We start from the raw sequence: 26,045 nt of genomic DNA, 5'->3' as shown, positions 1-26,045 counted from the left end.
GTGGTGGATTTTAGGAGACCCAGGCCCCTCATAGACCCCGTGATCATCAAAGGTGACTGTGTGCAGAGGGTGCAGACCTATAAATACCTGGGAGTGCAGCTGGATGATAAATTAAACTGGACTGCCAATACTGATGCTCTGTGCAAGAAAGGACTGAGCCGACTATACTTCCTTAGAAGGCTGGCGTCCTTCAACATCTGCAATAAGATGCTGCAGATGTTCTATCAGATGGTTGTGGCGAGCGCCCTCTTCTACGCAGTGGTGTGCTGGGGAGGCAGCATAAAGAAGAGGGACGCCTCACGACTGGAGAAACTGGTGAGGAAGGCAGGCTCTATTGTAGGCATGGAGCTGGACAGTTTGACATCTGTGGCAGAACGACGGGCGCTGAGCAGACTCCTGTCAATCATGGAGAATCCACTGCATCCACTGAACAGGATCATCTCCAGACAGAGAAGCAGCTTCAGCGACAGACTGCTGTCACCGTCCTGCTCCACTGACAGACTGAGGAGATCGTTCCTCTCCCAAACTATGCGACTTTTCAATTCCACCCGGGTGGGTAAACGTTAACATTTAACATTATACAAAGTTATTGTCTGTTTTTTACCTACATTATTATCATTCTTTAATTTAATATTGTTTATTGTATCAGTATGCTGCTGCTGGAGAATGTGAATTTCCTATTGGGATTAATAAAGTATCTATCTATCTATCTATCTATCTATCTATCTATCTATCTATCTATCTATCTATCTATCTATCTATCTTATAGTGCCTTTCTTATTATCTATCTATCTATCTATCTATCTATCTATCTATCTATCTATCTATCTATCTATCTATCTATCAGACACAGGGAGAACATGCAAACTCCACGCAGGAAGCGAACCCAGGTCTCCTAACTGCAAGGCAGTAGTGCTACCCACTGTGCCACCCTAAAACTTCATTTGTTTTACTAATTGATGCGCAGGCTGATAAAGTGACTTGCTCAGGGTCACACAGTGTCCTCAGCGGGACCTGAGCCCATATGCTCAGGATTTGAAGTCCAAAGTCCATTTAGAGTTGCAGTATATACAGTATATATTGATGAGGTGCATGCAGATATGGTTGTATAGTTTCAGCTGACATCTTCATGAAAAACTGAACTTAAAGTTTGACAGAAGACGTTCTTACTGTTAATGCCACATTTCTTCACTAGGTGTCGCTCAAAAAAAAATAAGCACGTGGAACAAACTTAGCCCAAACACGGGGTGTGCCGGATATAAACGTCACAGTTTGGTACACGCCCCTTGACGGCTACTGTTGAGCGCTGATTGGTTCTAAGGCGGCAGTGACGTAACGAAGTCTTAACTATTTGGCGGTTTGACTTATAAATGGCGTCGGTGCGCGAACAACGTTTACTAAGGCGTGCTCCAGTTCACTAAAACTCATTTCGGATGTTTCCATATAATCAGAATGGACTGTTCTAAAGACAGCGACTATCTGTGGATGCTTCTCCAGGCTTTGGATTTTCGACCGCAGCAGGCCACCGCAGCCATTGGCAAGCAAGGCAGAAGAATTGAGCTGGGAATGTAAGTAGCGGTGCAGTGCCGTTTTTTACGTCCTGGCCTGTTTTGTTTAGAAGCCTCGTTTTCTTTTTAAGTTGAAACCACAAACCCGTGTAACCAGGGCAGGGAAAGACAAACGCGGAGGGCTGCGCCGTAATCACGGACGTAGAGACGAATTATTAACGTGTTTCGTGTTAGGTAAAGCTGTATTGGTGCGCGCCTCTTGAAATCCGTCGACATGCCTTTTAAAAAGTTATCAAATTCCGAAGAGGTTGATTTTCGGTTTCTCTTGTTTTAGTGTATGTATGGGTGTATTAAAGGGGCTGCAGATACATTCAGTCTTTTAGCAAACCCCCCGTTCTGATGGAAGTTTTCGTTCTGCTTGCTGGGCCCAGGGCGTTGGTGTGGTCACGTGACTGCTTTCAACGCCGTGCGCTGCTTTTGGTGCTGATGTTGAGGGGGTCATTAAAAAAAAAAAAAAAATGAAGTTTTTCATGATTCCAAGAAATGCTTACTCAGTCTGTCCATTGCGACATATAGATAATGCTTTATTGATCACTTGATGTCACTTGTTTCGACTGGTAAAATGATCTCCTAGTGTTTAAATCGCAAAGTGTGCTGTGAATGCATGATGTCCATGGAAGTGTCCCCACTAGGCTTCAAACATAAAGATCTCTGAGCTGAGATGGCAGCACCGTGCCACATTGAATTGTAAATTGGAAAGTACCTCATTTATGTTAAAAACATAAACCTCAAAATTTATGAATGTGATGCACAGACAATATTGAATCCCCCCGGGGGCTGTTCTGCGTATTTACATTGATGAACTTTTTTGGTTTCTTTTCAGTTTGTATTGGTTACTCGTTTGTTACTTTTTATGGAACTAAGCATCAGATCAGGGCCGTCACAGCTAAGCTTCACTCCGTCAGTGGTGGAAGCCATTAACCGGTTGACGAGGCTCTACATCCAGTTGGGTGCACTTGCATAAAACAGAAGTTGTCCCCCGGGACCCAACATAAAAAGGCAATTTGTAGCAGTGTTCAGTTGTTCAAACTTCAACGGAGCAATTTACTGCACTCCTATTACAATTTTCAATGTGGCGTTGAGGGGTCACCTGCTACAGTTGGGTCCCAATTATTCACAGAAACCTGATTTCTAAAATACCATGTGAAACCTTATTCTGGGTAGAGAAATTGGGCTATTGGGCGCAGAGAAACCGATTAACAGAGGTACAGTGCTGTCCATAACATTTGGGACAAAGACACATTTTGTTGCGATTTCCACGTGGTTTGTTGTGTGGTGGGTGTGGCAAAGCGCTATCAGCACGTGCTTCCAACATCTATTACAATAAAGGCACCTTGTGACAGTAAAGCTCACTAGGTGCAAAAAAACCGCCTTTCTAAGGTTTTAAGTTCTGGGGAGCCCCCACCCCAGCCAGGGTCGTGTCAACATTCGAACAATCTAGATCAGGGGTGGCAAACTCCAGTCCTGGAGTGCCACAGTGGCTACAGGTTTTCATTCTGACCCTTTTCCTAATCAGTGACCAGTTTTCACTGCTAATTAACTACTTTTTCCCTTCATTTTAATAGATAGATAGATAGATAGATAGATATAGCCCTGTTTTTAAGGATTGAGTGCTCTGAATTAATTTTTTTCATTAAATGACAGCCAAACAGAAATCAAATGTGAAACAAGTCAACAGTTGACCAGCTAAATTGGGGCTTCAAACTCCAACTAATTTCACTCCAACCAGTTTCTTAATAAGAAGCCAATTCTTGCTGTTAATTAAACTTGTTATTTAATGCTATGGCTTGTTGCTGCTCTCATTCTGACACAGCAGACATTTCCATAACCGTCAAAATGTTTTGGGGACTTGAGAGATCAACCTTACTGAGACCTTTACCTATCTTTATTTTCAGATATTGTGTGATTGGCACGGGCGAGCTGGTCATGTGGCACCTTTTTTTGTGTCTCATTATTGTTTGGTAGCTAAAGAAAAAGAAACTAGGGCCTGAATCAAGTTAAAATTAAGACAAAGGTTAATTAGCAGCAAAAACTAATGAAGAAGATGGTTAGAATGAAAACCATCAGCCACTGTCGCCCTCCAGTACTGGAGTTTGCCAGCCCTGATCTAGATGAGAACGGGCCATTCAACCCAACAAAGCTCACTGTTCCTATCCATTTAATTCTTAGAACATTAAGTCTACTTCCTACTGTCTACCACAGTGTTTCCCAAACTCGGTCCTGGGGACCCACTGTGCCTACAGCTTTTTGTTCCAACCAGATTCCTAATCAGTGACAACACCTGATACCGCTGATCTCATTTAATTAGCTGTAATTTTCTTATTCTACATTCAGAAAAGCACAACAGCTTGATTTTTATATTTATAAGACATTTAGAAATATTTCTAATTTTGCTATAGATTTAAATGCTTCACTTTTTTTTTTGTTTTTTTTTTTTGGGTTTTATTATATTTTGCCCTTTGTCTGTGCAGTTTTCCCCCAGTGTTTGTATCTTATTAATGACGATTAAAAATGCGCAAAGCAGACACGCTGGCAAACGCCGAATAATTAAAGGCTGCAACTACTTTAGTATTAGACTCGCTAATTAGTAAATAATGGATTAAACAATTCGAACACCTTGAAAAGTAGAATGAAAATGAAGATGAAAATATTGTTAAAAAGAAAAAAAAAATACATTATTCCCATATAACTGCTTGGTACATTTTATTTATATTCACGGCATTCGAAGTCTGTGTCACAATCTGTTAGTGTGGGTGGTTACCTACCAGGTAACGCTTTGTGGTTGGCCAGCAATCTGCTAACATCCGCCACGGTGCCCTCAGTTTGTGAAGAGCAGATCATAGAATGGTTGCAATAGTTTACTGTCAAATAAATGCAAAGAGTACACGACACGTGTTTCGCCCTCATTCTGGGCTCATCAGGTGTACACACTCCACTGCACTCCCTCTCGGGAATCGAACCTCGGACGTCAGCGTCAGAGGCGATGCCCCCTAACGTTGCGCCACGGCGTGTGGTTCGTTTATTTGACAGCATGTAGATCGGGGTAATTACATTCACGGCATTCGAAGTCTGTGTCACAATCTGTTAGTGTGGGTGGTTACCTACCAGGTAACGCTTTGTGGTTGGCCAGCAATCTGCTAACATCCGCCACGGTGCCCTCAGTTTGTGAAGAGCAGATCATAGAATGGTTGCAATAGTTTACTGTCAAATAAATGCAAAGAGTACACGACACGTGTTTCGCCCTCGAATGCCGTGAATGTAATTACCCCGATCTACATGCTGTCAAATAAACGAACCACACGCCGTGGCATTAAATGTCAAGGGACTTTGACCTCATTCTGTTTGTTGGTCATATTTTTCTGTCTTTCTGTTGTTGATGTTTACTTGCTGCGCTGCCGCCGTGTATTGTGTGTCTTTAAATTTTCTGTGACAGTAATACTGTCTTGTATGTCCGCTGGCTTGTACGTCCGTAATATACCTTTAATTTTCTCTGACAGTAATACTGGCTTGTATGTGGCTGTAATATGTGTCACTGTATTGTGTACCTTTAATTTCCTCTCGCAGTAATACTGGTTTGTATTTCTGTAAAACGCCTCTAATTTTCTCTGACAGTAATATTGCGCATCGCACCGTGCCCCACGCATGCACACTTCACCAGAAGACACACAGTCACCTGGACGCACACAGGGATTTTATTAGAGTATGTGTATGTATGTATGTATAGGTGTGTATATGTATATATAAATTTATATTTAAATAAAAATTTTTACCAAACTTGGTTTTCTAATTTCTATATTGTTGCCAAAACACAGAACTTGGTAAATAACACATCACTTGATTAGCCCAGGAGTCCAATTAAAAACAGAATCTGGTTGGAACAAAAATCTTCAGCCACAGGGGGTCCCCAGGACCGAGGATGCGAAACACCACTCTACCACATTACTTGGTCACTTATTCCATGTGTCTGTAGTTCTGTGTGTGTAAAGAAAAAATTCTTAATGTTTGTGATGAGAAGTCAAGCAAAATGACACTTTTTATTGGCTGGCCAAAAAGATTACAATATGCAAGCTTTCGAGGCAACTCGGGTCCCTTCTTCAGACAATTTCTTCATCTTGCCTGAAAGAGGGGTCTGAGTTGTCTCATAAGCTTGCATATTGTAATCTTTCTAGTTTTTATGTATACAGTAATCCCTCCTCCATCGCGGGGGTTGCGTTCCAGAGCCACCCGCGAAATAGGAAAATCCGCGAAGTAGAAACCATATGTTTATATGGTTATTTTTAGAATGTCATGCTTGGGTCACAGATTTGCGCAGAAACACAGGAGGTTGTAGAGAGACAGGAACGTTATTCAAACACTGCAAACAAACATTTGTCTCTTTTTCAAAAGTTTAAACTGTGCTCCATGACAAGACAGAGATGACAGTTCTGTCTCACAATTAAAAGAATGCAAACATATCTTCCTTTTCAAAGGAGTGCAAAGCAAGCAGTCAAAAAAAAAATCAATCGGGCTTTTTGGCTTTTAAGTATGCGAAGCACCGCCGGTACAAAGCTGTTGAAGGCGGCAGCTCACACCCCCTCTGTCAGGAGCAGAGAGAGAGTTAGAGAGAGAGAGATAAAAAATCAATACGTGCCCTTTGAGCTTTTAAGTATGCGAAGCTCCGTGCAGCACAGCATGTCGTTTCAGGAAGCAGCTGCACACAGCCCCCCTGCTCACACCCCCCTACGTCAGCGCAAGAGAGAGAGAGAGAGAAAGTAAGTTGGGTAGCTTCTCAGCCATCTGCCAATAGCGTCCCTTGTATGAAATCAACTGGGCAAACCAACTGAGGAAGCATGTACCAGAAATTAAAAGACCCATTGTCCGCAGAAACCCGCGAAGCAGCGAAAAATCCGCGATATATATTTAAATATGCTTACATATAAAATCCGCGATGGAGTGAAGCCGCGAAAGGCGAAGCGCGATATAGCGAGGGATCACTGTAATACACTACCGTGGCTACTCGTTTGTCTGTCCAGGCTTTTAAATCGCCTGTAGCTCGCAAACCGTTTGACCTTTTGACCTGAAATTTGGTACACATATACTATGTGAGGTCTACTATCCGCTTTTGGGGGTGATGATTGACCTCCAAGGTTATTCCTTTTTATTTTTTTTATTTTTTTATTTTTTTTTATTATAGAATCCACTCTCGGCAGCAGGGCAGCCGTGCGGCGTATGTGTACGGGTGCTGTTCTCATTCCCTACCACCTTTGCCGTTACTTCCTCTACCTCTCCATATCTTAAGTCTTCAATCTGCCTCAAGAATGATTTAAGTGCCAGCTTAAGTGAAAAATTTAAGAAAAACATACTAATTGTAACACAAACACCGACTTAATCAGTTTTAATGCAAAAAGATGCCAACGGAAGAAGAGAAGAAGCAGACCACTAGGGTGGAGAAAAGAGCTGCTCAAAAAGCAGCAAGCTCATCAACCTCTGAGCAAATGAATGCTAAACGTACAGAGTCTGAAAACTAGAAGTCATATGCATGTGCTGTGCACCCATTACTGGTTAGCCAATAAAAGGCGTATTTTTTCTTGACTTCTCATTACATCCATAATGGCTAACATGATACAACACCCTAGTTCTATTTAATGTTTACCCATAATAAGTTTCCAACTGTGTCCCCATGTTCTTGATGAACTCATTTTAACTCTTGTAGGGCAATTTTTTTTTTTTTTTTTTCTTTTTGTCCCAGGGCTAAATATTTTTTCCAAAAAAACTGTTTTCTAAAAGGCACACAAAGCAATGGTTACACACACAAGTCAACGTAAAATTCTTATTTATGACAAATTTGTTTTCTGTTCCATGAGCCACTACAGTATGTCAATTCAGACTTATTACATAAGAATCAAGACTCGTAAGCTGAAAGGCACATTCTGGTCGAGTGGGAACAACTTGATGTAGTTGAGTGGCTGGTAATCTGTAGTGTCCATTGGCACGCTATGTCATTTGATAAAGTCCAGTAGCAATCTTGCCTCCCACGGGTCTGTGTAGTCCTCCCAGGGTGAATGTTGCCATTGGTTCGTCAGCTGCACGAGCAGGTACTTGACTTTCATTTTTGATCTCCAGATTACTTGCATTAAAATCAGTTTGGTAAGTCAGTCTAATTCAACAATAATACGGAAGAAATCCATATTACTAACCGAGAATAAACCGGATATGGACGCAGGTACATGACGTACTGCGCAGGCGCGCGTCTCCTACACCGCAAGCGAAGTCTTCTCCACCGCAAACGAAGGAGTCACGGCCCAAGAACAAAAGAGGTCAACTAACGTGAATGAGAAATGAAGCAACAACGCACCCATAGCTATCGCCTAACGACACCGCCACACACACAAGAGGATTCTGCGCTGCACCCCAGAGTCAACCGTGAGAGGCTACGGAGGCCCCACAGGTCCATAAAGCGCAGGCGTCACCGCCATATTGTGAGTGGCACTACTGCGGAGTGAAGTTAGGAATAATGTGCTGCTTGGGATTGTACAAACCGCTGAACGCTTTACACCAAATTCAAACACAATACACCTCAACGATACAAACACAAGCCCGCCTGGATAAGATCAATGAATGCAGGTGCCTACAACGCGCGTCTGACACTGCGGAAGCAAAGCAAGCACGGGTTCAAAAACGAACGACCTCAACTGACGGATATACAAACACGAGCCCGCCTGGATAAACTCAATGAACGCAGGCGCCTACAACGCGCGTCTGAAATGCCGCGGGCAAAGCGGGCACGGCTCCAAAACGAACGAGCTCGACTATTGTATTTCAGGATACCCAACGCCTGGGGTAGGCAAGCGAAGTGAGCAGGGGGCAGAGCCCCCTTGTAAATAAATAATACACATGGAGTATTTTGCTTTGCTCTCTTACCTGATGTTGATGCCATTCTAGATGATATTTAAGCTACTCGCACACATGCTGGGATTCGATGTCAAGTCACTGAGTTAAACCTCTGTCCTAACAAAGAGGCGCTCTGTAATATTACAGTGGTTTTTTTATATATATAATATATATATATAATTATATATATATATATATATATATATATATATTATAATACACACACACACACACACACACACAGTGGAACCTCGGTTCACGACCATAATTCGTTCCAAAACTCTGGTCGTAAACCGAAGCAATTTCCCCCATAGGATTGTATGTACAGTGGTGTGAAAAACTATTTGCCCCCTTCCTGATTTCTTATTCTTTTGCATGTTTGTCACACAAAATGTTTCTGATCATCAAACACATTTAACCATTAGTCAAATATAACACAAGTAAACACAAAATGCAGTTTTTAAATGATGGTGTTTATTATTTAGGGAGAAAAAAAATCCAAACCTACATGGCCCTGTGTGAAAAAGTAATTGCCCCCTTGTTAAAAAATAACCTAACTGTGGTGTATCACACCTGAGTTCAATTTCCGTAGCCACCCCCAGGCCTGATTACTGCCACACCTGTTTCAATCAAGAAATCACAGGAGCTGCCTGACACAGAGAAGTAGACCAAAAGCACCTCAAAAGCTAGACATCATGCCAAGATCCAAAGAAATTCAGGAACAAATGAGAACAGAAGTAATTGAGATCTATCAGTCTGGTAAAGGTTATAAAGCCATTTCTAAAGCTTTGGGACTCCAGCGAACCACAGTGAGAGCCATTATCCACAAATGGCAAAAACATGGAACAGTGGAGAACCTTCACAGGAGTGGCCGGCCGACCAAAATTACCCCAAGAGCGCAGAGACGACTCATCCGAGAGGTCACAAAAGACCCCAGGACAACGTCTAAAGAACTGGCAGGGCCTCACTTGCCTCAATTAAGGTCAGTGTTCACGACTCCACCATAAGAAAGAGACTGGGCAAAAACGGCCTGCATGGCAGATTTCCAAGACGCAAACCACTGTTAAGCAAAAAGCAAAATTGAGATGAGCCCTAATGTTCTAAGAAACATCTCAATGATTGCCAAGACTTTTGGGGAAAATACCTTGTGGATTGATGAGTCAAAAGTTGAACTTTTTGGAAGGCAAATGTCCCGTTACATCTGGCGTAAAAGGAACACAGCATTTCAGAAAAAGAACATCATACCAACAGTAAAATATGGTGGTGGTGGTGTGATGGTCTGGGGTTGTTTTGCTGCTTCAGGACCTGGAAGGCTTGCTGTGATAGATGGAACCATGAATTCTACTGTCTACCAAAAAATCCTGAAGGAGAATGTCCGGCCATCTGTTCGTCAACTCAAGCTGAAGCGATCTTGGGTGCTGCAACAGGACAATGACCCAAAACACACCAGCAAATCCACCTCTGAATGGCTGAAGAAAAACAAAATGAAGACTTTGGAGTGGCCTAGTCAAAGTCCTGACCTGAATCCAATTGAGATGCTATGGCATGACCTTAAAAAGGCGGTTCATGCTAGAAAACCCTCAAATAAAGCTGAATTACAATTTGCAAAGATGAGTGGGCCAAAATTCCTCCAGAGCGCTGTAAAAGACTCATTGCAAGTTATCGCAAACGCTTGATTGCAGTTATTGCTGCTAAGGGTGGCCCAACCAGTTATTAGGTTCAGGGGGCAATTACTTTTTCACACAGGGGCCATGTAGGTTTGGATTTTTTTTTCTCCCTAAATAATAAAAACCACCATTTACAAACTGCATTTTGTGTTTACTTGTGTTATATTTGACTAATGGTTAAATGTGTTTGATGATCAGAAACATTTTGTGTGACAAACATGCAAAAGAATAAGAAATCAGGAAGGGGGGCAAATAGTTTTTCACACCACTGTATATACAGTTAATCCATTCCAGACCATACGAAGTGTGTGTGTGTGTGTGTGTATATATAAATATATAATATAAAAATAATACTGTATCATTTTCTTTCTGTCTCTCGCCTGTGTGTGTGTGTCTCTCTAGTGTGCTCCTGTGTGTGTGCGTGCCTCTCTCGCTCGCTGCACAGGGAGAGACTGAACATGTCCAAACCGAGAGGGATCCTGGCTTGTTCGTATACCGAGTGTGTGGTCGTGAACCAAGGCAAAAGTTTGGCGAACTTTTTGGTCGTGAACCGAGGTTCCACTGTATACGCACTCTGCCCCTGGATGTTGACTTTAGTTGATGCCCGCTCTCAATCTCTTGTGTTGTCAAAAGTTGACATCTGCCCTTAAAGGGTTAAAAGCACTATCTCAATCCCATCATTGTTACTCTTCAGTCATGTATCCTCTTAATCTTTTTTTTTTTTTTTTTTTGCTTAAACTGAAAAGCCTCCACTCTTATTTTAATCTTTCGTTACAATACAATTTATTTTTGCATAGCCCAAAAGCTCATTGCAGCACTTCTTGTACGATTTAACAGGCCCTGCCTTTTGACAACCACCCAGTCTTGACTCTCTAGGAAGACAAGGAAAAACTCCCCAAAAAAAAACCTTGTAGGGAAAAGGAAAAATGAAAGAAACCTCGGGGGGGTGGGGGGGGGCAGTTCAAAGAGAGACCCCTTTTCAAGTAGGTTGGGCATGCAGTAAGTGTCAAAAGGGGTCAATACAACACAATACACAGAACAGAACACAAGTAATCCTCAATACAATACAGTAGTGCAAATGAAATATTACAAGTACAGAGCAGAATTCAACAGTAGGTGATATCACATCATACGATTCATTAAAAGCCACCTGCTTCATACCCTCTTCACTGTGGTGCCTCCCAGAATATCACCAATTTTGTTGGTGGTACTGAGATCATTGGACTGATTAGTGGGAGAGATGAGACTGACAGATTTGCCTCCTCCATTCTGTAGGCTGTGTGGTGCCAGGACAACAATCTCTCCTTCAAAGAGATGATTTTGGACTCCCAGAAAAGGAGGGAGCAGCACACACTATACATTGGTCAGGCAGAGGTGGAGAAAGTGAAGTGAAGAAGAAAAAAAAAAATCTTTGTTCTTTAGAAGCTTACCTGGTCCTGCAACACTATTCATTTTGTAAAGAAATCTCAACAGTGTTTGTATTTTGTGAGAGACAAATTTGGCATATCAGCCAGAGTACGTGGTAACTAACTTGTATAGTGTTGAGCATTCTTACCAATGCCATCGTCGTCTGATGTGTTAACTGTTCTGCACAGGATTCCAAAGCCCTACAGTGGGTGGTCAGAACACCTTGGCCATCTCTGGAGAACATTTACCATGCAAGACTTATCAGGAAGGCGAACACCCACCCCCAAAATAGCCTATTCAACATCAGGCAGACACTATAGGAGTGAAATCAAGGCTTACAAGCCAATGCCGAAGTTTTTATCATTGGGCATTTGGGCTTCTTAATGATTTTTAATCTTCCCCTCTCAATGCCTGGCTTTGCTGGCACCTAGGCCCAGCCAGTAATCTGTCTGCTCTATTCAACTGTTGGAATTATGAAATCTGCATTGCATTTTGCATATATTTATGTAATACAGTATTTACACTATATGCTGAAATTGCACTGCTGTATTTCTAGTTGATTTTTTTTTTCTGTTGTATTTTTACTATTAGAATGTTAATTGTCAGTCATTGTCCAACCTGCTATATCTTAACACTGGGTCACGGGGGGGGGGGGGGGGGGGGGGTCTGCTGGAGCCAATCCCAGCCAACACAGGGCGCAAGGCAGGAACAAATCCTGGGCACGACACCAGCCCACTGCAGATGTTAACTGTCTTGTGTTTAATTTTTGTATATTTGTGGCCAGTAGAGCATGCAGACACAGTTTCATTGTACAGTGTGACAGTTTCCTGTGTATGTGGCAATAAACTGTTAACTCAACCTTTTAAATGAATTATGTGCTTTTTTTTTTCTTTTTCAGGCATATGTTTGATAAGCCTAATAAAGATGCTTTTCACATTGTGGCACATTTTTTATTTGACAAGTTAGACTCTGCTCGCACAAAAGAATTGTTCAGGTATGAAATTTCCAATTTTACAGGTTGTTTTTTGTTCATTTTTATGTTTGAGAGATCCAAGGGTTTTAATAGTGCTTCTTTATTAGTAAGACTACCCTACCATTATATGCATTTTTAGGGGAAAAAAATCCAAATGTGAATTAAAAAAAGTGGACTTTGAGACTCGTATTGTGACTCAACTTGTTACCAACTTGATGTAATAAATTTATCAAATTTATTTCTGTATAATTTGGCATAGTTACCCAAACCCTTAGAAATAACTTCTTTGACTGTGACCCAAACCTCTTGTTCCAGGTCGTTCACCACATCAAATGCAACATCTGAAGGGAGTTTTCTAATATCACATCTGGCAAAAATTAGCCTTGGACAAACCCATAAACATTTTACATAAACACCTAGAACAGGCTGTCTTTTGATAGGGCTTTGACAAACTGGTTCATTAAACCAAACGTATTAAGCAGTGGGTACTGCTGGTTTGACTTTGTGTTGAATGAGCGGTTGCTCAGAGTCTCGAATGAGGCACATTGCCTGCATTGTGAGGGAGCATCAGTTACGGCACACTCCCTGACTTATCACTTTTATTTTTCAAGCTGGTCATTCTATCTGAACCCAATGTAAATTCTTGGCTCTGCTGTCACACTTGCAGAGAAAACCTGGGCCTCTAACTGCTTGACATGCTCTTACCTTCTTTAGTGACTCCTCGCCTTGTTTAATTCCAGCTATATTCTGACCTTATTATCAAATAACTATTTTACTAAACACACATCCATCCATCCATCCATCCATTTTCCAACCCGCTGAATCCGAACACAGGGTCACGGGGGGTCTGCTGGAGCCAATCCCAGCCAACACAGGGCACAAGGCAGGAACCAATCCTGGGCAGGGTGCCAACCCACCGCAGGACCTAAACACACATTTGTTAGAAAATATTAGATTCAAAGCACATTAAAGGTCGAGCATCCCCTAATCTGAAATGCCTGGAACCAGAAGTATTTGTTTTTCAAATAATTTTGGATTTTGCAATATTTATATATGCGTAATGAGCTATCGTAGGGACATCCTTGAATCAAGTAGGGAAATGCAGCCAAACCAGCTAAATGATGACTTGTGAGAATAATAAATCATTACCACAGAGCCGTTGTATTTTGGTTCCCTTTTAAGAGGGCCAATGCTGGATACTTGCATGTGTACATTTCGGTTCTTCAATGCATTTTTCCACAAAACCTGCAGTTTTATAATGCATGGAATCTCCTCTTGTATTTTGCTGTGAAATGCACAGCATTTATCCAATCTCTGGTTCCTATGATAGTTGATCAAGTGATGGTGGTTTGTGGCATTCACTGCTTCACATGTGATCAGAAAGAATAAATCTGTTTGGAATTTGCCCGTATGATGTTCATATCAGCTCCGCAGCATTAAAAAAGAGGGAACATAGGTGGTGTCACGTTAACACTTGGATGTATTCGGATTATGGAGCTTTTAGGAATTTTTATTAGGCTTTCTTGACCTGTATCATTAAAATATTGATATTTAATTACTGTGTAATAGAACAGTGTATTTCGACTTTTATTTGCACCAGAGGGAAATTTTAGCTGTTTACCAAAGCTGTTTAAGTAAATAAGAAAATATATATGTTAAAAGACTATGTATAGTTCTGTTGCCCAATGTTTACATTTTATTGGTGGGAGCTGCTTGTGCCTTAAAGGTCCTGTCTTTGTCACAATGAGAGAGAAAAATATAAGGAAAGGTTTATTTACAGGTTACAAGGCCTTCTTATTTCAAATCTAAAGCATGAACTTTACTTTGGGTATAACCAACCAATAGCTAATACAGTGGCACTTGAAATCTACAATGTTTCTTTCTTTGAGCATCATGCTGTAGCCTTCCGCACTGACAGACACACTTCCACACATAGACGTTTATATTTTTTATAATATAAAATATACAATACACACACACACACACACACACACACACACACAGTGGACCCGTGACTTATGAACTCAATTTGTTCGCAAGGGCTAGTCAAGACTATTTTTTCCCATAAGAAATAATGGAAATGCCCTTAATGTGTTCCGAACCTCCCACAGCAACACATACTTAACCCTTTTTAATAAAAAAAAGGGTTGTATAATGTGCATTATTTACCACAAACGCCAATAATTTTTCTAATGTACTAACCAAAAAGAGCCTAGCCTACCAGAAACAACAATTTCATACTCCACTCACCATTTAAGTTGACATCTTTGGCTTGAAGGACGGAGGAGGAGAATGAAATGGAAGGTGGTTATTGTTTGGAAGGAGTTTCCTTATACAAATCTTTTCTTTGTAAAATTGTTGAGATGGTGGATTTTGACATGATGTACATATTAGCGAGATCGGTCACACGAATGCCACTCTCATATTTCCACACAATTTCCTTCTTCGTTTCGATTGTGATCGCTTTCTTTACCCTCTCTTCCTTCCTTAGCAATTATCGAAATAAATTCTATAAATCACTGCACTGACCGAAATTACATACACAAACACATGTATCTGGGCTCCGACTGACGCTTATAAACGCTCTCGGCTGTTTGTTTACAATCGCACAAGCAGATACACGAAACCGCATTCGGGTCGTAACGCAAGATGTTGTAATTCAAAACAAAAGTTTTGGTCGTAAACCAAGTTGTTCGCATGTCAGGCCGGTTGTATATCAAGGGTTGACTGTGTGTGTGTGTGTGTATAATATAAAATATTATGATGAGAAAGGATTTGCGTATTTTAGCAATACACTGAATCTTTAAACATCTTAAGCAGATTCCCTTTCTTTTCATGAAAAAAGGTTAAAATTAGAACATCATATTGCAATGCTTAGAAAAATCACAATTCAAATTGAATCGGCAGCCAAGTATCAGTGTAATATGGAATTGGGAGGTCTCGGCTGATTCCCAACCCTTGTAGTCCCCCTTTTTCAAAACTGAAATGTGGCTTGGTTGCCGTACTGTGGTAACAGCCTGTAGCACAGGGGTCTCCAACACGTCGTGGGCTAATGGTAGCATGCCACCCCTTCCCAAGTAGCTCGCCAAAAGGTTAATGAATCCTACATAAATTTGAAAACTTGATTAGTCAAATTAGGGCTGGGCAATCTTTCCAATAAATCATATCACGATCCTTTTAACACAAAATCACGATCCACAATCTCAATTACAATCTACCTTTTCAATGTGGCATACACTTAAGAGAATATCCAGACTCAAACTCATCAAGACCGGAGTAACACTTTATTTTAAATATCAAACAAAGTTGAATTCAATCGTTCTCTCATTCGCTAGCTAAGCGGAGTTAAGGAACACGCATCGAAACTGGCGAGTGAGGAAGGCCCCTCCCCTCAGCCCGCTGCGTGTTTCTCAGATTTGCACTAATAAATCGGTACTGCATGCTAACTATGATGCATAGCGAAATGAAAGAAGTCAGAAAATCAACCGGAATGTTCAAGCAAATTATAGAATAAATCTGATCTAAATCTGTTAAGTAGTTCTCTCGTGAAAAGCAGACAGACAGACATTGGATTTTATATATTAGTAAACCTTCAAAATAATGTGCAGTTAAAGTCTCAACAGCATTTCTGGAGCTTAGTAGAGCCAGCTAACTATAAGAATCTTCACCAAGCAGCTCTGAAAATGTCTTTGTTTGGGTCTCTATACCTCTGAGAGTCTGACATGAATGTCATGAACCCAAAGTTCAGAACAAGACTGACAAACATTTAAATGACTCCATAAGAGTGAACTTGAGTGGCTCCACTCCACCATACACCTGCCTCTCCTGTTGAGTCATCTGACTAACTAAAATACACATCACACATGCGACTGGACCCGTGAATAAAATGACAAATAAGTCAGATCTGTGGATTTGGAATTGCATTGTTTTGTTTTGACAGCATTCATGTTTTAATTCAATAGTGTGAAAATGCATATAGACATACAAAATGCACTTGCAGATGAACTAAATATTTTTTGTGGTGTTAAAATGCAAAATTTGTAAATGTTCAGGCAAAACAAGCTTATTCGCCACCACCTAATCAAAGCACCGTGATATCTCTACATTGATGGATTAAAGGCCAGAAGTCCACATGACCATCATCAAGTTCTTCCATGTGAACCCTGAATACCCTAAGGACTGATTGAGGTCATTTATGTTAGGTAGAATGCCTAGAAGCAGCTGGCCGTTCTCATGGCCTCAGAACCCCTGCAGTTTTTACTTTTTTTTCTCCAGCTGTCTGGAGTTTTTCTCTCTCCTCCCTGTCCATCGGACCTGGCTTTTATTCAGTTAGTGTTCCCTAATTTTAATTATTTAGTTTTTTTTCTTTCTTCATTATGTAAAGCACTTTGAGCAACATTGTTTGTATGAAAATGTGCTATATAAATAAATGTTGTTGTTGTTCAGTTTGTTTGGGTTGAAATAAGCTATGAGAATAAACATTAGAAAACATGAGTAGCTCTCGGCCATTTTCATTTTGTAAATGTAGCTCTTTTTGAAAGTTTGGAGACCCCTGCTGTAGCACAAGGATGCTCAAATTTTAGAACATTAATCATAGTGACATTTTACATTCCTGTGTAGTATATCCTTGCTTTGTTGAAATGATTATTTAAGAAATGTTACTTTCTTATTAAGGAATTGTTGGCCACCTCTTGATAAAAAAGCTGATGCAGAGTTTCGGAAGACCTGCAACAAATGGCTGCAAGATATTTCAGTAAGTGTTGCCTTTTCCACTTTGTCATTTCATTCTGCTAATGGTTAGTTATCAAAAATATTGCTTGAAATTCTTGCATTATGGTGCATAAATCTGGTTTGTTTTTGGTTTCTTCTAGATTGAACAGGGTGGGACGTTTCCCAAAGTAGTTGCATCAGTATTCCTCTCTCCAGGAGGTCCCAAATTCATTACTTTTTTTGTTCATTTTGCCACGTATGTTCTGCTGAAAGATATTAAGAAATTCTCCATTGGTAAGTTTAACAAAGAATTTTATTTTTCAGATACCCTCTAAGCAAAGTTGTGAGTTTTTTTTTTTCTTTGCCCCTTTCTAATAGTTTTTGTTTTCTCCTTGTTTATGTAGAAGATAAATTGTGGGTCCCGGAAGCTGCAGGCTTAGAAAGTCAGTGCATCGAAACTGCAAAAAGAAGATTTAAACTCGTACAAAGAAGATTTTGTGAAGTTGCTCTGAGGCAAGATGCCCTGATGAGAGAGTATGAAAAGAAAGCCCAGTAAGTTTATAATCTTTTTTTTTTTTTTTTTCCCCAAAACACTTAGCTTTCCATGTTCTAATATAATTCATTTGTGTGTGGTAGAGTTTGAACAGTTTACAGTGAATTTAACAACATTTTTTTAGTATATTTATTGTATACTCTAGAAATGGTAATGTAGCTGCTGGTGAGTAAGGCAGGATCAATCACGGGTCAAACGCCTGCTGAAAGAAATCTCCTCAGTCCAAAAGTTTGCTTTGAATTTTCACTAAACCTTTCAAAACAAACATCCACATAAGAATAAAGAGAGGTTGTTACACATGTAGAATTAAAGGCAAAAAAAATTGGTGGGAAAAATGTCGCTTCTCTAAACTTTTCTTGTCAAACTTCAGTTGTTTCTATATCTAACGAGGCTTTACTTTGCCTTCAGTGCGCTCTAAACATACGGCACTGCATGTTCAATAGAGCTTGTTGTGTTAAATACTATTAGGCACGTTAAGGCACAGTTTAAAACTGTGTGCCCTCTATGCCTTACTGTCTGCAAAGCAGGTCACAAACTGAGACTATAATCGGAGAGACAAGAAATGGTTAGAATTAAAGCGTTAAAATTATACAAAGTTATTGTCTCTGTTATACCTGCATTGTTATCACTCTTTTTAATTTAATATTGTTTTTATCAGTATGCTGCTGCTGCTGGAGTATGTGAATTTCCCCTTGGGATTAATAATCTACCTAATATACCATGTGAAAGCCAAACAGGAGACAGGATTAACATCTAACAGTTTATTTACAGGATCAATTGCACATATCATCACCAGCACCACAGCACTCCCTTCTTGCCGCCAGTCCTTCTGCTTACATTCCTCCTTAGGCATTGTCCTCTATCCTCCCAACTCTAGCCGAAGAATAGTGGGGACTGGCCCCTTTTTATGGGGCAAGAGCAGGGTTGAGTTCCCATGCTCATGGCCCATGGCCCCACTGGAAACCAAGGGGGCTGCCCTCTGTTGGCCTTCGGAGAAACTGTCCTGAAAATACTCTTTTCCCCCCTGGTCCTTCCACACTTGGTGTCCCGGCCGGGTAGGGGTTAGACTATGCACAAATATATAGACAAACGTTTAATGTAACTTAAATAACAACTAGCAAATGGGTCTTGCAGGTAATACTTACTGACACAGTTCTGTTCAGTGGGTACTAGTGGTGTATGAATAAATTGAGTTACTTTTGTGGCATTTTTTTATGTCTCTAAATTTTATTACTGATTTATTTTTATAAAACAATACAGACCTGGCCAAAAGTATCGATAGCCTTACACTATTTAAAAAGGAACCACTCTTTTTTTTGTAAAAAAAAAAAAAAAAAAAAAAAAAAAAAAAAGTTGAAACTGAAAAGAGCAATTTGTCATCCATCATTCTCTATAGCATATAGCAGGCACTTTGCTTTTGATTAATGTGCAACTTATTAAAAAAAATTTTAAATGGCCCTGAGAAGTTAAGGCTTGATTAGTCCAAATGAAAATCACTACAATCAAATTACTATTTTTTTTTTTTTTTTTTTTTTTTTTTAAGTATCGGAAGTATCTACAATGTAAGAATCAGTCACTCCGCCTATTTGAATGGACTAAAGTACTCACTCAGTTGTGTTGTCAATGGGTGCATCACACTGAAAATGGACAAAATTAGGAATAGCAGAGAGTTGTAAGTGGGGGGGGGGTTTGGAGAAAGGAAGAAGGTAATAGCCTAACTTGGTCAACATAAAGGCTACCTTTCTGCTCATTCCGATCACCCGTCCACTCTTCAACGTGCAGTAGACTAGAGGGATGAAACTTTAATGCAATGAAGGTTCTATAGGGGATTAATGTGCTTTGGCATGCTGGAGACTTCACAGGAACCGCCATCCCACCGGCTTAGACAAGTCAGTCTCTACTGGGGGGAAAAATGTGCTCCAACTTGCTGCAGAGTGTGGTGCACCAAGGACGCAGGAGTGAGAGGGGATCTTGGGGAGGGAATTATCCGTTACTAGACAAAGAGCCCGTTTCGACAACGTGAGATGAAACGGGCACGAGTTTGTGTCAGCAATGTATGAAGAACAAATAAGTAATAAAGTTGTTTTGTAATGATTGTAGTCCGCTTTGCTCATTACTGTACAGGCTTGTACTGTTAGTTGATGAATTTTCCAGGCCTATAGTATAATATTGAATGATGAATGTTCCAGTACAATATGGAATAGTAATAAGTATAAGCACCACAAACCTGATGTAAGTGTATTGAATGAATGCATAATTGAATCCGAGTGTGTAATTAGGCCTCGAGCTGTAGTCGAAATCGCTTTTCAGGCCTCTAGAGCTGTAATTGAAGTCGCCTTTCTCTTTGAATTTTTGCAGCCGCAAATCCGCCGCCTGCCACGATGTTGGGGTTGGATGTCAGTTTTTCGGGTAGCTGCGCAGAAGGCGACTGCGCATTTGGCTTCGGACGGACGTGAGTGAGGAGGCAGGCGAATTATGTATTAAGATTAGCTTTGGTACTAGTTAGGGTTACGTGGTATACCTTTACTGGAAAAGTACCAAAAACCCATATTTTAAAATGATACAGTACCAGCAATTTGTCATTTTCAGTACCGGAAGTAAACGTCTGCTTTCTTCTCGATCCCCGTACCTCCATTGACATTTGCTATTGCAGTACCCACTTCTGTGCGATCAGGACTTCACAGGGGGGACCTGTGTTGTGGAATAACATGTTGATAAATATTTTGTATGTAAGCCAAACAAAGCATAGCTTCAGGCAGCATATTTTACTTTACTGAGGAGTACAGCAGTGCTTTGATGTTTACTTAACCACCATCAGAGGCTTATAAGGGCATGCTGTCTCTGTTCAGTTTTCATCAGGATGCAACATGGCAGATTATGGGCTCACTAGGAAGAATTGAATGCAACTACAGTAATCCCTCCTCCATCGTGGGGGTTGCGTTCCAAAGCCACCCGCGAAATAAGAAAATCTGCGAAGTAGAAACCATGTGTTTATATGGTTATTTTTATATTGTCATGCTTGGGTCACAGATTTGCGCAGAAACACAGGAGGTTGTAGAGAGACAGGAACGTTATTCAAACACTGCAAACAAACATTTGTCTCTTTTTCAAAAGTTTAAACTGTGCTCCATGACAAGACAGAGATGACAGTTCTGTCTCACAATTAAAAGAATGCAAACATATCTTCCTCTTCAAAGGAGTGCTCGTCAGGAGCAGATAATGTCACATAGATAGAGAAAAGGAAACGGATCAATGTTTGGCTTTTAAGTATGTGAAGCACCGCGGCAGAAAGCTGTTTAAGGCGGCAGCTCACACCCCCTCCGTCAGGAGCAGGGACAGACAGAGAGAGAGAGAGAGTTTGTTTTTCAGTCAAAAATCAATACGTGCCCTTCGAGCTTTTAAGTATGCGAAGCACCGTGCAGCATGTCGTTTCAGGAAGCAGCTGCACAAAAGATAGCAACGTGAAGATAATCTTTCAGCATTTTTAGACGAGCGTCCTTATCGTCTAGGTGTGCGAACAGCCCCCCTGCTCAATCCCCCTACGTCAGGATCAGAGAAAGTCGGCGCAAGAGAAATGTAAGCTGGGTAGCTTCTCAGCCATCTGCCAATAGCGTCCCTTGTATGAAATCAACTGGGCAAACCAACTGAGGAAGCATGTACCAGAAATTAAAAGACCCATTGTCCACAGAAACCCGCGAAGCAGCGAAAAATCCGCGATATATATTTAAATATGCTTACATATAAAATCCGCGATGGAGTGAAGCCGCGAAAGGCGAAGCGCGATATAGAGGGATTACTGTATAAGTTATTGTGCCACCTGAAATTGCACATATGGCACTATCACGCTGTATAGTCTTGGTTTAAAAGCCAGTCTATTTACATGTAAGGCACCAGCTATAATAAAATTTGTTACCTGTAATACATGGTTAAAAATGTAGCTCCGCCTCTTTTTTTCATTCTCTAATTGCCTGAGGTTATAGATAAAGAAGGAAAGGGGGAAGGTGCCGAGCTGAAGTAGTGCTTCTAAACACAGAATGGTTAAGTATATGGGAGTAAAGACTTTATTGTGTAATCCTTTTTTATATTAAAAAAAAAAAAAAAGGAAATTTTACATCACTATAGGACCCTCAACAAAATGATCTCCTTCCCTTTAATTCAATCAGGACTTCACGGCTCTTAAAGCAGTGCATAGTCTGGCACAATCAGATTGCACATCAGCCTCCATATTTCGCACAACTGCTCACCTCCCTGAAGTAAAACTTTGTAATTCGTAATTATTTGCTTTAGAACTGTTTTGCTACCAGTACATAAAGTCTGAAATCTGGTACCAATACAAAGGCAAAATTTTAGTACTGATCCAACACTATATTCTATAAAGTACACATTAAGATCATTTGTCTTAAGTTGCATGTGCACTGTATGTTCCTATTTGAAGTAAAATGATCCTTATGAAAAGAAGCCTCACAGTAGAACTACCCACTGTTAACCTTTGAAACTGGTCCAGCAGGTGCATCCATGCTTATGGTTACAGCATGTATCACGGTAAAATCTATATTTGTTCTATTGAATGTGGGTTGAAGGATGGTGGTTACTCTTCTCAGTTTCAACTTATTTCACAGAACATTCCAATTCACCCACCCTTAGTGGAGTGGATCCTACAAGTCAACATTTTCAGGCTGTCGGCAGTGGTGAGTCCACCAAGTGACTAAGTCTTTCACATAAGGCATGTTTTCAACCTTCAGGTCCCAACCCCAGACAGAGTAATTAAATGGTGTGCAATCTGGATTGCATTTCCATTAGACAGCGTCTTTGCACTTAGATATATGTGCTAGACCGATAAGACTTTGCCAAAGAGTGTGATTGTACTCTACAACCCATAGGAGGTCACTTGCAAGACACATTTAGGGGTGTCTTTCTTGACCTGCCCATTCCAGGACATTAGTCTTGTGCACACACAAAATCACTTAAATTTTTCATTCCAACAGGTGGTTAATAAAAATGATTCTATAGCATAATAAAGGAATTAACTGGGGGGGGGGGGGGGTAATAGGAATTAACAAAAGGTTAGAGAAAATGCTAATCCCATTGATGCAAACTGATCCACCAACAGAGGGATGTAGGTGATGGTCTTGCTGCAGGGATCTAAAAGTCAAGTCCCGAGAGGTCAGCATGCCCTCTTTGTTGTTATTGGAATTTATTTACTTACACAATTTATTCCTGCTCATTTTGCTACATGAATGATGGCAGATCTCTGGAATGTTTAATGGACTCGAATGAGGTTGGTACTCCCTCTTTCGTTCTTCTACTGTATTTCCTATATTTTCTGTTTCAGCTTTCCTTAACTCTTTGAGGGCTGAATATTTTTTCCAAAAAACTTTTCCAAAGCAATGGTTTCACATAAGTCAACATAAAACATCTGTTGGTATGTGCCATGGCTGCTGTTGGCGCATGTTTGGCATCTCTGGTGGCAGTAGTTGCGTGGGGGCACCTCGACTGACAGCAGGAATGCACGGTGGGCCGGATGCCTGGCTGTCTTCACACAGTAAGTGGGTGGTGGTCACAATGTGATGCAATATGGTTTGTACCTCTTGTCGTCATAAGTGGTGGTCCTCCGAGGTGAAAGCTGCTGTAGGCACATCAGCTACATGAAAGTGTTCAGCACCACGATCAGCTGTGGACCGATCAGATGATGCTGATACCTCACTTTTGTTTTTGACATCCATCTCCAGATCACTTGCATCAAACTCAGAGTACGACAAGTCAGAGTCCTATTCAACGAAATTACGTAAAATGTCCATGGAGTATTTTGCTTTGCACATTTGCTTTGGTCTCTCGCCAGATGTTGGAGCCAATTTAGAGGTTGTTTGCTCTTCAACTACTCATGCAGGCGCAGGGAATCAAGATTAAATCAACAAAGCTATGTAACTTTCCTTCTAGCAAAGAGAGTCAAGCTAAAACATAACGGCGAGTTTTGTTGCAGTTTACAGCTGATTACCCTCCTATAATTTTGACAAAAGTCGACATCAGCCCTGAAAGAGTTAAGTTACAGTAGCTGTTTGTTGCATGACTTACCCAGCATTTGCAATGGAATTCTTGACAGAAGTGATCAAATTTTGTAATGTGCCATCTTTTGGAATGAAAAACGCAATGCATTTTATTCCTACATGCATTACATAAATGTTTTCTAATGGTGCATTGCAAATGTTAATGTGGAGTGTAAATAAATTATATTAAATGTCATCTATCACTTTTCTGAATTCAGTCCAGGATCAGCTGTGACATACTTATTCAAATTTGGTCAATTTAGTTGTGGAACTGTAGGGGGCAATGGCCTGCATCAGCTAGGTGCAAAACGGAGACCAAAGCTGGACATAATGCCAGTTCCACACAGGGTACACAGACACAACCATTTTGGAGTCTCCTGTTAAACTAACATGCCCAGCTTTGGGAATCCAGGAGGAAAACATGCACAGACTTGGGGAGCTGATGTAAACTTCGGACGTTCAGTGAGGCCTGATGAATCCGTGAGACTCCTTGCTTAGTAGCCCAAGTGCTGTTCCCACGGTAATGTTACCTTTAATCATAAAAATCATTCTTTGCTTAACCATTTCATTGGATTTTTAGCAGAATTTCCACATTTCTGAGGGACTGCGCCTTGAATTGTTGCTTTTTTTGTAGTTTGTGGTGTATTTTCATTTTACTGAAATAGTCATATAGGATAAGGTGTTTTCTTCTGTTTATTTGTTTTATGTTGGGCTCAATATCATTTAGCAGAACGTCACTTTTTTAAATATAGTTTAAATGAAAATGGCCTCTTTGAATAATACTTATGAGGGGAACACTAGAACAGAACGGTAATTAAAGAAATCTTACTGTGTTCTGTCAACTTCTGCTAAATATTGAAAACTGTTTTTTTCACTTAGTTGGTTCACTGATCAGTAGTTTTGTTGTATATAAAAGTGAACAGTATAAATGTTTACTATGCAAATACCAGAAGACCATACTTGCATACAGCAGATGAATATATACTCCTGCTGTCTGTGAGCTCCGATTTGGAAAAGATTTTCATCTTCACTCAGAAAAGCCTTCATTTATGAGCATACTGTAAGTTCTCATCAAAGACTTTGCTGTTCTATGACAGATATCTTGTATCTGCACTGACCCTGGCCTTTATCTGTGTGGCTTTTTTTGGATGGCATCTTGTGTTGTGAAGCTTGGGTGAGCTACCTCTTAAATAGAATATTCAGTGTACTAGCGTTTGCACATAACTCTAACAATATAACCTTTACATATTGAGCAGCCATGGTTTATAGTTCCTGATCATCCTCTTTAATAAAATCCCTGTGTGCGTCCAGGTGTTCGTGTGTGTCTTCTGGTGAAGTGCGCATGCGCAGAGCACTGTGCGAAGCGCAATATTACTGTCAGTGACAGTTACAAGCGTTTTACGGAAATACAAACCAGAATTACTGCGAGAGGAAATTAAAGGTACACAATACAGTGACGCATATTACAGCCACATACAAGCCAGTATTACTGTCAGAGGAAATTAAAGGCATATTACCGACACGCATGCCTGTATTACCGCCAGAGAAAATTAAAGGTATATTACGGACGTACAAGACAGTATTACTGTCACAGAAAATTAAAGACACACAATACATGGCGGCAGCCCACGAAGAACGGTCAGCTCAGCAAGTAAACATCAACAAAAAGGCTGAAAGAGAGAAAAGTACGACCAACAAAAAGAATGAGGTCAAAGTCCCTTGCCATTTAATATAGACTGTTCCTACTAATGTTTATGCACTACTGTTCTAGCACCTGTTATTGTAACGGGTTAAATGACTAGTTCTTCATAAAACTGGTTTGGGCTTTTCATTAGAGTAGAGTTTTAATTGAAGCAAATGTTAATTCTGCTTAGATAGGGTATTTTATGTGCTTAATTTCATAATTGCTGACCTTTTCTCCCTCCCACAGACTTTTGGTGGAATCATTGAGGTCCCTTTATGCAGAAAGCGCAAAATATGATGCTTCATTATCAAAGTAAGTTCAGAATTGTGCAGAATTTGGTATGTGCCTGTGTTAAATTACAGGTGTGTGTTCATTTTGGTTGGTGCCATGAAGTGCATTTATGACCCAAGTGAAATGCCCTTTGTGTGTGTGTGTGTGGGGGGGATAAATACAAGGGTTGTCTGGGTTCCGCGCGGAATCACTCGAAATAAGTAGCCAAGGCTGTACTTCTCATGTACTTCGATCCTTTATAAACTTTTTCCAAGTATTCACCACCAACATCAATGCAC

At 40.5% G+C, this 26,045-nt stretch overlaps 1 protein-coding gene across 1 annotated transcript in view; it reads left to right on the top strand.

The window, feature by feature from the left end:
- The first annotated feature begins 1,375 nt into the window (after positions 1-1,375).
- haus6 (HAUS augmin-like complex, subunit 6) overlaps positions 1,376-26,045 on the top strand; it is a 49,851-nt gene continuing 25,181 nt past the window's right edge. Inside the window, exons 1-6 of the mRNA XM_028805886.2 lie at positions 1,376-1,568; positions 12,411-12,506; positions 17,160-17,238; positions 17,357-17,489; positions 17,600-17,747; positions 25,723-25,788. Of these exons, the coding sequence (XP_028661719.2) occupies positions 1,453-1,568; positions 12,411-12,506; positions 17,160-17,238; positions 17,357-17,489; positions 17,600-17,747; positions 25,723-25,788 (638 nt within the window). The 5' untranslated portion in view covers positions 1,376-1,452. The remainder of the gene's footprint in view (positions 1,569-12,410; positions 12,507-17,159; positions 17,239-17,356; positions 17,490-17,599; positions 17,748-25,722; positions 25,789-26,045) is intronic.

The sequence above is a fragment of the Erpetoichthys calabaricus genome, chromosome 7 (assembly GCF_900747795.2).
Source record: "Erpetoichthys calabaricus chromosome 7, fErpCal1.3, whole genome shotgun sequence".
NCBI lineage: Eukaryota > Metazoa > Chordata > Cladistia > Polypteriformes > Polypteridae > Erpetoichthys > Erpetoichthys calabaricus.
Note: the sequence above shows the minus strand (reverse complement) of the source record. Positions and strands in the feature narration are given on the sequence as shown.